Below are 17,338 nucleotides of genomic sequence, written 5' to 3'. Positions count from 1 at the left end.
ATATGAAATGCACCAGTTGCCTTTTCGCCCTGCATGTATCCACTGGAGAGTGGCACCAACACCTTAACACCGCTGCATTGCAGTCAGTTAACGTAATTGTGTCAATACATTTTCTGTTATTACACTTTTACTTTTACACACAAGCAGTAAACTGGCTACAGTTGCAATGTGCCTATTTTTCATGTGTCTCCATTTTATCAGTCACTCTCACATGTACACTTCCTCCTTTTTGGAGCTTTAATGATTATTTATGAAGTAGATGTTTTTAATATATTTGTTTTAATGTTTTGGAACTCATGTTAGAGTTTATGACTGTTGTGTAAATAAGGTGTTTCGTTGGTTTTCTGTTGAAACACTAACAAACCTTTATCATTTTTATTAGTCAGATAAAACAGGAAAGGAGAAGGGATTGAAGCCATTTTCTCCACACAGTTTGGGTATAATGACATTGACCTGAGTGAATTTACATTGTTTGAATATCTTGCTCTTGAGCTCAAAGCAGAATTATTAGTATTCACTATTACATTATATCGGCCACCAAGATATTCATCACTATTTCTACAGGAATTCTGAGAACTGATCTTAGTATCAATAGACATGATCGGTTAATCCTGAATGGAGACCTGAATATTCATATTAATAAAAAGAATGACTCCAAAGCCATGGAGCTTGTGAATTTACTGAACAGCTTTGAACTCACCTAACATGTAAATAAAGCCACTCATCAGCATGGTAACACTCTAGACTTAGTAACAACAACAGGCTTAAACATTGATAGTGTTTCAGTATTACCTCTTTCTGACCATCACTGTGTGTTTTTGATGCCAACTTAACCTTAACAAAGACTAAAAGGGAATTTTTGGTTCAAAAGAGATTCCTAGATGAGAAAGCTGAAATAATATTTTCTAATGTTATGAGATCATTTGACCCATTCAGTGAAGACTGCTCTTTAAATGACATGGTTGAATATTTTAACAACACCTTGTCATCTGCTTTAAAACTGCTGCTCCACTAAAGGTTAAAAAGGGGTCGACCGACAGAATCTCCCCATTGTTAAACAATAACAGTGTTAATGAGATCGAGAGAATCTGTTGGGCAGCTGAAAGAAAATGGAGACTCACAGTTCACTTTAATATACAAGAAGCCATGAGTGCCTATAACAAAGCAATACATCCGGCAAAAGAAGATTACTTTTCCAAGATTATTACAAAGGATGCTGGGGACTCACCTACTCAACACTGCTCCCGATCCCCCACAGTTCTCTGCATCAAAATGTGAAGAACTCGCATTGTTCTTCCATAACAAAATAACCTCAATTAGAGACAGTATTGCTGCTGATGTGAACACAGATGATCTCATTAAATCCTGTAAAAATGATGTAACCATGGGAAAATTCACCTGTATTACACTAACTGAGCTTTGTAAGACTGTCACTGAATGTAACTCCTCCTCCTCATGTATTGACCCTGTACCTACAGCTTTTTAAAAGTGGATGTTCGATAGTGTTTCAAGTTATGTCCTGATACAGGCCTGAAATTATTTTTTGCACTCTGTTTTGCATTTATGCACTGCTACACTTCTTTTAAAATGTTGAATTTTACTTGATTTCATGCTCTATATGTATACTATTTATAAACTTTTTTAAAAATATATTATTATAGCTTTTCAGTGGGTTTTATTTTCCATCTTATGTTACATTAATGTTTTTAACATGTTTTTAATGTTCATTTTATGTCTATTTTATGTTCTTTTTCATGTGAAGCACTTGGTGCATGTAATTTCTTTGTTGTAAAGTACTTTGAGCTACCTTTCTTGTATGAAAGGTGCTATACACATAAAGATGATGATGATGATTATTATTATTAAGAAGCATAATATGAAGAGTTGTAAAATATTTGTGAATACATGTGAACATTTTCTGCTAGTGTCATGGAAATTCTGACTTTGTGTCAGGTATATTAAAACTAACACCCTCCTACAGTGTATGGTTATCTGTATTTGTTCTTCTGTCTAAAAAAATTCACATACAGTATAATTTACTTGCAGGCATCATCAACCCAGCATGTCACCACACAGCCAAAAGCTTGTCCAAGCATATAAATTCTTTCCCACCATACCAACTGGTTCTCAGGAGAAACTCAACTGAGCAGAAGCTAAAATGTGACTGAGTTTGTGTCAATACTGAACCACAGGCTTGGACTCAAATGCAGACACAGACTCAGTTAGCAAGTTCAAAAATCAGTCCTTTTAATCACCGCTGGGTCAGTACACAGGAGATCAGTCAGTGAAGCAAGAGTGCATAAATCAGCATGCAAGAAGGCAAAACAGTTAACGTAACAATAAGGCTTACAGAAAACTCACACTAGGAAAGAATGCTGGACTGCTGTGACAGGGGAACAAGACGAACTGGCACAGAGGTAAGGGAACACTAAGACTATATACTCTAGGGAGGCAATGAGACACAGATGCAACACATTAGGGCAGGGCAGGTTCCTGGAAAAATTTTTTTAATCTCTTATGGTAGAAACCATGAACTACATAAAGCAATGGAAGCACAAGGTCTAGCAATAAAAGAGCTGAACTAGGGTGTTGAAGAGAGTCAGACTTCCTCTAATAAACACTTCTAAGCCAACTGCCAACTGATATCAAAGATTGTATCTCATAAGGAAAGTATGGAAACGAATATGGATAACATAGTGAAGGGAATCAAAATGGTTGTGGAAGAGGAACTGACAAATTCTGGAAGGCCCCTTTTGTCAGAAATCCACTTTATGGTGGATCAACTTCAAGTGGAACTTCAAAAAGAGTTCAAATGTTTTCACAGAGATGCTCAAGACAGTATCTGCCAGATATTCCAAATAGTTGAACGAAGTAGCACTGACATAACAAAATTGACCACAAATCAGGGAAGGTTGAGGGGAAAGAACAAATACACACAGGAGGGAAGCACACAAGGGCAGGAAGTGAAGGATGTGAAACGAGACAAGAAGTGAGTATCAAAATAAAACAGTAAGTACAAGACAAAGAATACCAGGAGAAACACAAAGGTAATTTAACTATCCAGAAGGGGCATGACAGTACCCCCTCCTCTACAGCTGGCTCCTGCAATCCATGTTTGCAAGGGTGGGTCTGATGGGAGTCCTGGATGAATGAGGGGTCCACAATGTTCCTGGCTGAGACCCAGGAATGTTCTTCTGGGCTGTATCCTTTTCAATCCACCAGGTATTGGAACCCACGTCCCCGATGCCGGAATGCCAGGAGCTTGTGTACGGTGTAAACGGGGCCTCCATCGATGAACCAGGGGGGTGAAGGGGGTCTGGAGGCAGGGACCACATGGCTCTCTTTGGCAGGTTCAATTTGACTCATGTGGAAGGCTGGGTGGACTCTCGTGGCTCTGGGGAGTTTGAGTTTGACTGCTACTGGGTTAATGACCTTGCAAACAGGGAATGGACCGGCAAACCTGGGGGCGAGATCTGGGACTCCACTCTGAGACGTAAGTCTTTAGTGAAACCAGAGCCAGCAAAGAGGGCACGCTAACCTCCTTCTTCAGGGCAGGGAAGAGAGGAGGTTGATATTCATAGGCCCACTGAAAGGGGGAGAGACCAGATGAGGAATATGGAAGGGAATTGTGTGCACACTCGACCCAGATCAGCTGTTTGCTCCATGTGTTGGGGCTCTGGGAGGCAAGGCAATGCAGGCTGGTCTCCAGCTCCTGGTTTAGCTGCTCCATCTGACCGTTGGTTTGGGGATGGTGTCCAGAAGAGAGGCTGACAGATGCACCCAGGAGTGAACAGAAAGCCTGCAAGAACTGTACCACAAACTGTGGACCCCAGTCAGACACAACGTCCATGGGGAAACCATGGAGGTGAAAAACATGATGCAACATAACCTCGGCTGTCTCCTTGGCTGAGGGTAACTTGAGCAAGGGGAACATAATGGACCATTTTAGAAAATCTATCCACCACTGTAAGGATGGTGATGCTAACTTTGTTAGCTGTCACAAAGTCCATGGAGATGTCTGACCAGGGTCGATGTGGCACAGGGAGTGAATGGAGCTGACCAGAAGCTGGGCGTCAAGAGACCTTGCACACATACTCTGTCACCTCCTTCTCCATGGCCAGCCACCAGAACCGCTGTTGTATGACAAACATAGTCCTGCGTACTCCAGAGTGACAGGATAACCAGATAGAGTGGGCCCAGTGGATGACCTGTGAACGTAAGTCAGGAGGCACAAACAGATGGTTTGACAGGCAGCCAGCTGGAGGTTAATAGTGCACATTAGCTTTGTTGGCCTTTCTCTCAATGTCCCAAGTGACTGAGCTCACAACACACAAGGCAGGAAGACTGGGAGTAGTGTCTTTACTAGAGTTCTCAAAGGGAAACAAAGGGGAGAAAACATCAGATTTTAAGTTCCTAGAGCCAGGATGATAGAGCAGGGTGAAATGGAGAAGGTTGAAAAAGAGAGCCCACCTTGAGTTGAGCTTCTTTGCCGTCCTCAGGTACTCAAGGTTCTTATGATCTGTCCAGACAAGAAAAAGCTGTTTGGCCCCCTCCAACCAACACCACCTTAATAGTGAGCAGCTCCTGGTTGCCAACATCATAGTATCTCTCTAAGGCCAACAGTTTGCAGGAAAGAAAGGCACGGGGTGTAGCTTGTTATCCTTAGCTGACCCCTGAGCGAGAACAGCTCCCACACCCACATAGGAAGCATTCACCTCCACCACAAACTGCAGGTTGGGATCAGGCAGCATGAGGACAGGGGCTGAGGTGAAGCTAGTTTTTAGTCTTTGGAAAGCGAGCTCAGCCCGGGGGTTCCACTGGAAGCTAGACTTAGAGGAGGTTAGTGCATGAAGGGGGGCAATAAAAACTAAAGTTTCTGATAAACTTTCGGTAAATATTAACAAACCCAAGGAAATGTTGAACGTCCTTATGTCTAGTGGGAATGGGCCAATCAACAACAACACTAACCTTTTCTGGGTCCATCTTGACCTCCCCTTCAGACACGATGAATCCCAGGAAGGACATGGGGAGCATGTGAAACTCACATTTATCAGCTTTAACAAAGAGTTGGTGATGGAGGAGGCACTGGAGGACCCGCTGGACATGCTGGATAAGAGTTTGCTCATCAGGAGAGAAGATTAAGATGTCATCCAGGTAAACAAAAACAAACTCACTGAGCATGTCCTGGAGGACATCATTTACTAGGGCCTGAAAGACAGCTGGGGCATCAGTTAGTCCAAATGGCATGACCAGGTATTCGTAATGACCACTTGGAGTGTTAAATGGTGTCTTCCATTCATCCCCCTCCTTTATTCCAACCAGGTGATAAGAACTTTGTAAGTCCAGTTCAGTGAAGCACCATTCACCGTTCAAAAGCAGTGGAAATTAAAGGGAGTGGTTACCTGTTGCGGACAGTGATCTTGTTGAGTCTGTCTGTAGTTGATGCAAGGCCGCAGGGTTTTATCCTTGTCGACGGGAAAGGAGGAAGGATGAATAATCCCTGCAGCCAGGGATTCCTCCACATACTTCCTCATGGCCTGGGTTTCAGGAGCCGACACGGAATACAGGCGACCCTTGGGTGGTGAAGTTTTGGGGAGCAGGTCAATGATGCAGTCATAGGGCAGAGGCAAGGACGTGGCACAGGCATTGCTAAACTAAAAATCTCCTTCAGGTTGTGGTAGCAGGAGGGAACCCAGGAAAGGTCAGGAAACTCTGGATCTGGGCTGGGAGAACTCTGAGAGATGTTAGGAGGTTGAAACTCTGATGGAGAAGGTTGAGAGGAGGAGAAACAGTCTTTAACACCAGTCTTTCCTCACAAAATTATCTGACCTGTTTTCCAGTCTATGTGAGGGTTATGGAGTGTGAGCCAGAGGCATCCCACGATGAGTGGGTGTTAAGGATCTCGAAAGACATGAAATCTGATTCTTTTGGTGTGGGAGTCGGGGCATGCCAGGTGCGTGAGATGAGTGACCTTACATAATAGCCTGCTGTCAAGGGTCCTGGTATTCAGGGGCTGGTTGAGGCAGAAAGTTTTGAGGCCCAGCTTCCTGGCAAGATCAAAGTCCATACAGTAAGCATCTCAGCCTGAATCAACTAGGACTGGATGCTTAAGAGAAAACACAGGGAATGTGAGAGACATTAGAAGTTGCAATTGATAGGGGTTTGAAATAGTCAAAGTAAGGCTCACCAGTGCCCTCATCTTCACTAGTCTTTAAACCGGGAGGAAGGGATGAAGTGGCCCGGTTGACCACAGTAGATGCAGCGTCCCTCTGAAACTCATCGCTGGCATTCCTCTGGAGTCAGATGGGTTTGGCCAAGCTGCATAGGCTCTTCTATGGCTGAGGGGGGTACTGTGGTGGAGTCAGCAGGAGGAAAGTGTCACCAGAAAGAAGAAGAGGAGCTGCCAGCCTGTTGCCTCTGCTGGAGCAGCAGGAAACTCCAGGGTCCGGTTCTGCCTCTCTATCTCTCATACAGATGCTTGTCAATCTCTATAACTAGGGTGATTAGGGAATCCAGCTCTGCAGGCAGGTTTAAGGGGGGTTAGTTGGTCCTTGAGAGTGTCAGAAAGTCCATCAAGAAAAGCATTGGACAAGGCTGGCTGGTTCCAATCACACTCTAGAGTGCAGAACTCTATGGCATAATCAGAGACCCTCTTCTTACCCTGTTGCAGTCTCACCAGGGCTCGGGCTGCCTTGCATCCGGGGGCTGTCTGCTGAAAAATTTGGGTGAAGGTCTTGAAGAACAGCGACAGGGAATTACAGACAGGTGATTTCCGGCTCCACTCCACCATCGCCCAGGCCTCCGTTCTCCCAGTCAGCTGAGAAATTATATATGGAATCTTTGAGTGGTTGGAGGGAAAGACAGCAGCCTGGAGCTCAAAGTGCGAATCACACTGGGTTAAGAAAGCTCTGCAATCACCTGAGTCTCTGGAGAAATGCTCTGGTCTGGAAAGGTGCAGAGGAAGGGATGGTGACGTCGGCAGAGGAGAAGCAGCATTGGAACCAGAACCTGAAAGTGCCGTCAGTGTCGATTCAGCAGAAACCGGCTGTTTCTGCATCTTCTACATTTGTTCATGGAGGAAGGTGAGCTGGGTTCTGAAGGCTGACATGAGTGACTCCTGGCAATCTGTCAGCTCCTTCATTTCACGGCAAAGGAGACTGATCTGTTCATCTTGTCTGTGAATCTTGTGAACATGTGCCTGGAGAACAGAGCGCACTGGGTCTGAGTCCGCTGAGTTCATGTTATGGCCAGTTTGTACTGTCAATACTGAACCACAGGCTTGGACTCAAATGCAGACACAGACTCAGTTAGAGAGTTCAAAAATCAGTCCTTTCAATCACAGCTGGGCCGGTACATGGGAGATCAGTCAGCAAAGCAACAGTGTAAAAATCAGCAGGCAAAAAGGCAAAAACAGGTCAGGTAACAATAAGGCTCAGAGAAAACTCACATTGGGAAAGAACAGTGGTTCACTGTCACAGGGGAACAAGATGAACTGACACAGAGGGAAGGAACACTAAGACTACTACTACTCCAGGGGAGGGGAGACAATGAGACACAGGTGCAACACAGTAGGGCAGGGCAGGTAATCACATAGGAGGGAAGCACAAGCGGGCAGGAAGTGAAGGACCTGAAACAAGACAAGAGGTGAGTATCAAAATAAAACAGGAAGTACGAGATAAAGAACACTAGGAGAAACAAAAAGGTAAGTTAACTATCCACATGGAGCATGACAAGTGTGTATGTTGGAAAGAAAAACTGCTGAGGCCTGGCTCTGTCGGGTTGCTGGGGACAATTCTATCTGGCATGTGACAACTGGCGCTATAACCGTATGTCTCACACCCAGTTCCTTTCCCCACTCCACTATCATTATGTGCAGGGTCTATTTTTGCTGGACCGGCTCACACACGACAGAAAAAAATAAATTATTGCAACAACACAAATGGGCCTATTAGTTGCCAGCCACCTGGGGGGGTTCAGCACCTTGAGGTGGGGGTACTGCAGCACTGCTAGCACCCCTAGGTCTGCCTGGTTTGAAGAGACCAGGTTGATTGTGGTGAGTTCAAACTGAGACCTCAAAGATGATACTGGATTATTACAGTTTATTATAAGATACTGTGCCTTCCACTAACAGAGGAAGCTTTTTATTGAACAATTATTCAAAAATTCTGCTTTGGTTTTTATTTGTATGCAATTGTGGAAGAAACAATCCAGAAAGAGGATATGTTTTAATTTGACATTTGGAAATGTCCAATTCCCTGTGAACACTAGTCTTTCTATTGCAGCCTTTTAATAGCTTTGTGTGTCACTGATTCCTTTTTATTAGTGTAAAAATATTGTGGTTTAATTATTTTGGCTTTTCTGCAGCCTTTCTGATTAAAAATCCCAGAGATTACTTTAATTCCCATAATACATTGACACAATATAGAACTATCAATATTACTGTAATAAACCTTGCTTTTAGTATGAGTAGCTATTAAGTAATTAGACAGGCTGAAAAGCTACTACTGCCACCACCTTTGCTCCCCAGTATGGTCCATTGTCAGAGATCTGAGAACATCACACACTTACAACGATGTAAGGAGAATATAGACTCTTTATTTTACAAAGATGAGTTCATCAGACAACAGCATGTTGTTAGTGGACTGAGGACAAGAAAGGCCACGCTATGACATGCCCCCCTCAGACAGTCTGTCCCCCAGCTAACCAGCCACCCAGAGTAGCCTATCACAGCAGACCAAACCAGCCAATGTAGGTAAGCACACTATGGCAATCGACATGCAGGTACACACACACACGAATCATTGCAAGAAGCATTTCAGCAAACACACTGGACCCTAGTCACCCTTGTCACACTTGATTTCACATTACTATAGTGTGTGCTGATTAAACTGGACTAGATAAGCATGTATCCCCCCATACTTATCAGCTAACTTTCCCCCAGCTTACCCCAGTTCCCACTGATATATTACTGCTGCTGCATTTAAGATCTATTATAAGACTACAAATAGATAAAGACAATAATAAACAGGACTGAACACAAAACACTAACACTTAAAATTTTCTTATTTAAAATGACCAAATCTGTCCAGTTAGTCAAAATCTCAACTCACAGGTCAGTCTCTAAATGCTTCGCTCACAGAGACAGAGGACAATCTCCCAGGTTTAGTTGTTAAAACTGGGTGGAAACAATTAGAGTTTTTAACAAAACCTGCATTGCATAACCAATCAAAAGTCTTTAGGGCAGCCCCTCATATTGAGGCGGTGACATGCAGTTCACTACGGAGGAGAATGGGGGGAGAGCATCATTTCTGTTAAGGTGTGTCCTTGACTAAATGTAAGGGGTGTGGGTTTGTTAGTGGCTGTCCTCTATATATGTTCACTTGCACATTAGCCCTCCACTCAAAAACATATTGTTATTCTTGTTCTTTCAGTTGGATGTTTGAGCTTCACTGTGCAGAATGACATATGTGCAGAGTTTGACAATGGAAGCCTCTTTACACATTCATCTGCTGAAGTGTAGTTCAAGTTTAGAGCATAATTTGTAACATTGTGGAAGCCCATAATGTGGTGTGGAAACTTGAAACTTCCAGTGTACATACAGTATCAGAAGACTTTTCTGTAAACTGTTTATTTTATTTTTTTGGCATTGTTAACAGATAGGGACGGTAGAGACGACATGAAATGAGGTGAGAGAGATAGGCTTTGACATGCAACCAAGTACGCTGCCGGATTTGACCCACAGAAATTGTGAGTATGTGGCATGCGTCTTAACCAATAGGCTACCAGGGTGCACCCAGCAGTTAGTTAGCAGTTAGAGTTTTGAAATGAAGTATATTTGCATATTCATAGATTTTGAATTTTTAATGAGGGAGAAAGAATAGATGTAATTTTTTAGGATTTTAACGTGGTAATTATAGGCTACTGGTTTTTATAATGTCTTAATACATGTGAGGAGGGGCTCTGTAAGGGATCACCGAAGTTATACCATTTCACCTTGAGGGGGCCATTAAAGTCTTCATGACGACCCATCCAATATTGGTGAGACATTTCAATCAAAATGTGATCCTCATAGTGGCAATGACGTTATGAGGAGAAGTCAGGGGATACCATAAGTCGGATATAGGACCATAAATGTCTGTGTCAATCCATCTTGTATGTTGAGATATTTCACAAAAAGGATACATGGAAAAACCAAAACAAATTGTCATCCCTAGAGCCCGGCATGTCTCTCATTGTGTCATTTCCGACCGTACTTAAACATATCACGATTACTGCGATGGAAACGCCCTGCTGGGTGGGCCCAGACAAAGCCTCTCCCAACAAACCCCGTCCATAAATCGCAATAACTAACAGTATAGTGCGAGATGTTTACTTTGTACAACTTCTGTTTTAATGTTGTGCATATGGTGAAGGGCTTACTCTACCAGGATGTGTCAGTTCAGTAAATAATCAATTATAATCATATCGTGCGCTTATTTGGTCGAGGACGGTACATTTGTGTGACACTGGATTCGGGTTTTGCATTTTGAATCACGTCAGATGATGATAGTGTTGCTGTTGCTTAGTGCCTGTGTTTGTTTGGGTGAGTGTGAAAATGATTAATTCTCTTTTAGACTGCTTGTATGACTGTATCCTGTTGCCCTGAGTGTATAAATGATTGTAGGGATTTATAGTAACAGTATTTCTCTGGTTCTCAGTCAGGAGTAGTTTATGGTATCTGCAGTGGTGTAAACGTATGGTTAGTGTATACAGGGTGCGATTTGTAAAAAAAAAAAAAATCAGAGAGGGTGACGTTTTTGAAAGTGTTTTATTCATGAAAACAAATCATAACCACAGTGGGCCTGTGTAGACTATGAAGCCTGTTAGGCTATTTCTTACAGCTGTTACAGTCATATTCATAAAGCGATGTGATGCCAAGTTAACGCCTTATCCTTTTCTCATGCGGACACACAGGAGATGTGATCATATAAAACAAAACAAAAGGTTAAATGTAACATGCCAGAGTTAAATCCCCCCAGCGCTCCTTTCAGCACTGTGGATAGCGCCACTCGGCCAGACGAGCCTAAACACTTAATGTCATTCGCACTGTTTAATTCAACTCTATGCGCAGCAAACTTCCGTGTTGAAAAGAAGATAATCACTTGCAACAGCACAACGTGCTGTCATCATAAAAATAAACAGGCCACAGCAGATGCCTTCTTGTCAAACCAAGAAAACAGTCTGTTTTGATGACGGACTCTGTCTTTTTGTTCTTTCCTGTGGAGGGGTCATCCGCGGCGTGTGGCCCCTCTTTTACCCACATCTCTGCAAATCTCCATGCAGTGAAGGAGGCAACCCCTGGTCCATTTACTGCGTCATCACGTAGCCCCTGGTCCATTTACTGCGTCATCACGTAGTCCCTGGTTCAGTTATTGGGTCATCTCGTAGCCTAGACGCCGTGTCATCTCTAGTGTCACTCATTGTCAAGTTCATTTCTGATTTTATAGTTGTTTGCGCTAGTGACTGTTCTCAACCTCTGCTCTCGCCTGAAACCGGACTTGATGTCGATTTGTTTTCTGATTTTTACATTTTATTTTATTGATGGACTACTTAACTATTAATCTGAGACCAAATTTAATATTTAAATTTAATAATTTATAACATATCATAGACTGTCACAATACATCATACACTGAAATAAATGTATAGAAACCTGTAGGTAATGTGCTGCTGTGTAATTAGCTGCTGTAAGGTTTTCAAACATTACCTGAGATTCTGTCCTTCTTTCAGTTTGTGGAATTGGGCGACACAACCCAAGACTTTCATGGCACAGCCAACGTGATGCTCAAACGTATCATTAAATCATCTAAAAACTTCTATTTGTATTATTTTTCATTCCACTCCTGAACTTATGGCCAGATCTTTCACTATGACATCAGAGCTCACCTGTTTGTGTGTCTCTGTGCTGCGCAGGCTGCTGCTGACAGGATTTTCATAATGAAATGATGCCTGACAGTCACAAACAGATCAGTTGGACAAGCTGTGGCTAATTTAGCTTCTAATTAATTTTCATGTCTTAATGACACATAAGCAATAATAACTCTGCTCTTGAACCACGTATGGAAAAGGGGAGAGATGACATCAAATAGTAAATATTTCTCCCACTAATTTCAAAGATTAATGTTTGGACTGATTACAGAAAAGTCTTATTAACTAAGCTCAACTGTTACTGATACTGTGGTTCTTTTAAAAAAGGGACCAGATGTCTTAATTTGCTTTTGGGAGGAATTTTCACCAACAGTAATAAAGTTGTTTAATTAAACAGTATGTCTGAGCCACAGTCACAAATTAGCTAACGACACCTAATGCCTGAAATTAAATATAATATCAAATGACCTTAGTTTTGCCCAGTAAAGTCATTTTCAATTCTGTGACATTTGAAAGGTTTAAACTATAAATACTAAGCGCTTCAGATTCTCCACCTCACTGACTCCATTATTGCTGCTGGCCTGCTGCTTGTCATAAATGCATACAGCTTGAAGTTGAGGGTTGTCAAATCATCAGGTTGAGTATCCCCCATATCCCGCTCTTTCACTCTGTATCATAATAGCGCACTTTTTTGCAGAACACTAACAAACCTGGCAACTCTAGAGATCTTACTGTAAACATTATGTTAAGTTGAAGTGGCTAGATTGTTTGAGTTCAGTAAAATTGTTGGTAGGGACAATCCAGCAACATGTCCCTACCGTCCACACCCAAATCAACACCCACATATGAACTGTTTATATGTTATAGTATAAAATATTGAATATTGAAAAATTACTAGTAGCTATAGCTGTGAAATAAATGTAGTGGTGTAAAAAGTACATTATTTCCCTCTGAAATATAGCACACAATGGAAATACTCAAGTCAAGTACAGTTACCTCAAAATTGTACTTACAGTACTTGAATAAATGTACTTAGTTACATTCCACCAATAAAATATGTAAAGGCTCAAAGGCACAAAGACGCAGAGTTATTTAACCCAAGAAGACAGCGGCCTCTACACAATGAGAGATAAAGATAAGAAACTGCTGCATAATGTGACCATTTAAGTAATAGGTGAGGATCCTTCTTATGCTCATTTTATTTCATTTCCTTTCCTGGATCTGACACTATGGCTGTCACTCTTTTCTTGATTTTTTGGTTTTAAAGGATATGTTCACAGTTTTTCAAGTCCATCTTAAAACAACAGTTAGGTGCCCACATGAACACTGAAAGAGGTTTTCCTTGCTGTAATCATTCCTCCTGTTCATAACGGCTATTAAAAGATCCCCATCAAATGTGCTTTCAGTGTAATTGATGGGGGCCAAAATCCACAGTCCTTGCTTAGAGTAAAAATGTAATTAAAAGTTTATCTGAAGCTTATACAGTGCTGCTTGAAAGTTTGTGAACCCTTTAGAATTTGCTCTATTTCTACATAAATATGACCTAAAACATGATCAGATTTCCATGCGAGTCTTAAAAGATAAAGAGACATCAATTAAAAAAATGACAAAAACCTTACACCTGTTCATTTATTTATTGAGGAAAATAATCCAATTTTCCATATTTGTGCGTGGCAAAAGTATGTGAAACTTTATCAATTCATTTGAAGGGGAAATTGGAGTCAGGTGTTTCAATCAATGGGATGACAATCAAGTGTGAGTTTAGGAGGCCCTACCTTATTTAAAGAAGAGAAATCTGGGTCTTCACTATTGAAGTCTGAGCTTCACCACACAGGTTTGTGGAAGTGTGTCATGGCTCTAACAAAGGAGATTTCTGAGGACTTTAGAAAAAGTGTTGCTGATCTCACCAGGCTGGAAAGAGTTACAAAAACATTTCTAAAGAGTTTGGACTCCACCAGTTGACTGTCAGGCAAATTGTGTAGAAATGGAAGACATCAAACCATCAGACACCATTATTACACTCCCCAGGAGTGGCTGAACAACAAAGATCACACCAAGAGCAAACATGTAATAGCTCAGGGGGGCACAGGGGAACTCAGGGTCATGTCTAGGAAAGAAGCCACTTCTCTCCAAAAAGAAGATTGCTGCCATCTGCGGTTTGTTCAAGACCACGTTGATAAACCAGAAGGCAATTGGCAAAATGTTCTGTGGATGGATGAGACCAAAATCGAGCTTTCGGTTTGAATGAGAAGAGAATGAGCAAACACTGCATTCCAACATAAGAACCTTATCCCATCTGTGAAACATGGTGGTGGTAGTATCATGGTTTAGGCTGCTTTGCTGCCTCAGGACCAGGACGGCTTGCAATCATTGATGGAGCTATGAGTTCTGAGTTGTATCAGCAAATTCTACAGGAAAATGTCAAGGTATCTTACTGTGAGCTGAAGCTCAACAGAAAGTGGGTCATGGAGCAAGACAATGACATTAAACACACAAGCCGTTCTACCAAGGAATGATTAATATTTTGGAATTGCTAAGTCAAAGTCCTGACCTTAATCCTATAGAAATGCCGTCGAAGGTTTTGTTCAATTTTAATTTAATTGGGTTCCCTTTATTTAGTTCTAGGAAAATCTGTTCATGTTTAGGTCATATTTATACAGAAATAGAGAAAAGTCTAAAGGGTTTACAAACTTTCAAGCAGCACTGTATGAGACTTCAGCAGTCTGAGTTATACAAAAAGAGGGACAAAAAGAGGAAGGAGGGACTTTGGCACTAAAAAGACTAACATTGAAACATATCTACTTGATTTGATCAATTTAGACAGCTGAAGCTTCATATTGGCTTCAGATAAACTTTTAAATACATTTTGCACAAAAGGAGGCATGTGGATTTTGGCCCCCATCACTTACATTGTAAGTGCATTTGCTGTTTTTAGCCTCATACTTAACGCACAGACATGAGAGTGGTATTGATCTCCTCAAAATGCCCCAAAATCTCAAACAGTTCTTTAAGCTGACAACAGCTGCCATGCTATGTGAAAAACAGAACAAGAAACTTACAACCCAGTCAAGACTGCAGGAGACGAGTGTTTGTTACAGATTTTGGGTGGAGAAGCACTTTAAGGTCTTCTGTCTTGTGCATCCTCTCTTCCAGCAAACACAAGGTCCTATGAACTGAGTGCTCGAGAAAGCCTTGACTTCACTTTTGATCTGAAACCGAACTCTTGCAACATTTACTTCATCCCAGAAAGTGACCTCAACCTGAAAGGGTTTGAGACTGAGATAGTTCGTCAAGGCAGGCTAGAGAGGAAGGGCTCGGATGAAGTTAAATGCGTTGGGTTTCAGCTGTCAAAGCCATGTGGGATTTTGATTGAGAGTCTCCAAAGTTCATGTGGTGGACGCTTTGAGGCCAAAGATCACAGTGACAACACGACCTTGGTGGTGTCACTGAAAATGAAGTGTAAGTGTGTTTTATAATCAGTATGAGATGTGTTTTTTCATTATTGCCTTGGTATAAGAAAAACCTTATTTTTAGCTTCTTTTGTTTGCTTTTAGCTTTTGGTTTATCCAAAGTGGTTTCAAAAGTTTTCACAAGGGTTTTTATAGTTTTCTCAGTTTTTAAATTCTCAATCATTTGGTTTGTAAGTCGATTAATTGTCAGGAAATAGTGAGAAATGACCACTTCAAGTTCTAAAATCCTGAAGTGACATTCTTTTTTTGTGACGTGTGTTTGATATTCAAAAGATTTTGAGTGGAGAATCACTTCAATATTTTCTGTCTTGTGCATCCTCTTTTCCAGCAAACACGAGGTCCTATGAACGGAGTCCTGGAGAAAGACTTGACTTCACTTTTGATCTGGAACCGAACTCCTGCAACATTTACTTCTTCCCAGGAAGTGACCTTAAACTGAAAGCATTAGAGACTGAGATAGTTCGTCAAGGCAGGCTAGAGAGGAAGGACTTGAATGAAGTTAATTGCGGTGGGTTTCAGCTGTCAAAGCCATGTGGAATTTTGATTGAGAGCCTCCAAAGTTCATGTGGTGGACGCTTCGAGGTCAGAGATCAGAATGGCAACAAGGCCTTGGTGGCATCACTGAAAATGAAGCGTAGGGTAAAACGTAAGGCAAGGATGACCTCCAGAGGTAAGAAGCCAAACACAACTAACCCCCCCCACCCCCCAATTCCTCCCATGACCACTAGATGGAGCCAGTTTTCATTTCAGCTCTTTTCTTGGATGGTTGTTGTCTTGCTAATCTTTGAATAGCATTAATATCGTTTCACTTGTGGGAGGTAATATTTTGACAGTACAAAATAAGTCAAAATCAAACTTTTTTTTATTGTTAATATGAGAATTGTCTGGAGGGTGATCTATTACTTAAAAATAACAAATATGTTTTTGTAATATGTGAAAGTGTAAGATTAGGATTTTTGAGGGAAGAGGTCTAGTCTAGTTTCGTTAATGTTAGATTTCTGAGAAAGTATTTACACCATCATCTAACAATAACATAATAGCTAACCAACAGTAAGAAATGTATCATTATCAATCTAAGAGGCTAACTAACTTTTACGAGAATAATGTTATAGCAGGCAATATGCAATATTAGCTTGCTGTAGTCTAGCTTTAATTCTTTGCATATTTACATCGCTGTCTCCATCTGACTCTTTTGCGCCGCTGTGCTGTCTGTGTGTCATGGATGTGTGAACAGCTGCAGGTCTCTGTGTGTAGCAGGGCTGAGATTTAACTGAGTAGTTACTGCAGTTGTCGATGGCCTGGATGACCTGAGCCAGAGACCCGGTGAGGGGACCTCCTTTGCAAAATAGTTAATTAATAAACATTTATTTTAGCACTTTCTTATCCTAAAATTAGAGTCGCAATAAAAACAAAAACAGGGTTTTTACACCTATTTCCACTTTTATGCAAATACAAATACAAATAATGGGCTCTCAATAAAGATTGTCAATTTTTGTTGCATTATAGATGAGGCTCAACATGAGGACAACTAACAGAGGAAGCTATGGGAAGCAGGTTCTTGAAGATGCACTTAAATGCATTTAAGATGGCGAATCACTGAATTCAGTATCTCAGAAATTTGGCAGACCACCAAAAACACTTTGTTGGTACCGTGACAAGCTGATGAAGAGGCCAGGCCATATTCGTCTGTGGAAAACGGCTGTGTTCTCTGCAGTCTGGTCCAAAATTATCTGGTGTGCCACATCCAACATATGGAGAGAGCTCTCTTTGGGCTAACATCATGGGATGTACGGAAACTGGCCTATGATTTGGCTACAAAGATGGGGATCCAACGCTCATTGAGTGATGCCAAAAAAGTTGCTGGGAAGACTGTTTCCTAGTAATCTGATGTGCCAGATGGTTTGTTACACAGAACCATCGGAGAAATAGTCCTTGGAAACTGTTTGGAAAAGGGCAGGCAC

General features: G+C 41.6%; 2 protein-coding genes across 2 annotated transcripts in view; both read left to right on the top strand.

Moving 5' to 3' along the window:
* LOC122991110 overlaps nucleotides 1-17,338 on the top strand; it is a 57,005-nt gene that overhangs the window by 35,795 nt on the left and 3,872 nt on the right. The gene's annotated exons all lie outside the window — the stretch shown is intronic.
* The window catches only part of LOC122991109, a 48,169-nt gene continuing 41,208 nt past the window's right edge, over nucleotides 10,378-17,338 (top strand). Inside the window, exon 1 of the mRNA XM_044364745.1 lies at nucleotides 10,378-10,582. Coding sequence (XP_044220680.1) covers nucleotides 10,540-10,582 — 43 coding nt within the window. The 5' untranslated portion in view covers nucleotides 10,378-10,539. The remainder of the gene's footprint in view (nucleotides 10,583-17,338) is intronic.

This window comes from Thunnus albacares, chromosome 10, assembly GCF_914725855.1.
Source record: "Thunnus albacares chromosome 10, fThuAlb1.1, whole genome shotgun sequence".
NCBI classification, from domain to species: domain Eukaryota; kingdom Metazoa; phylum Chordata; class Actinopteri; order Scombriformes; family Scombridae; genus Thunnus; species Thunnus albacares.
This window is presented reverse-complemented; position numbering and strand designations above follow the sequence as displayed.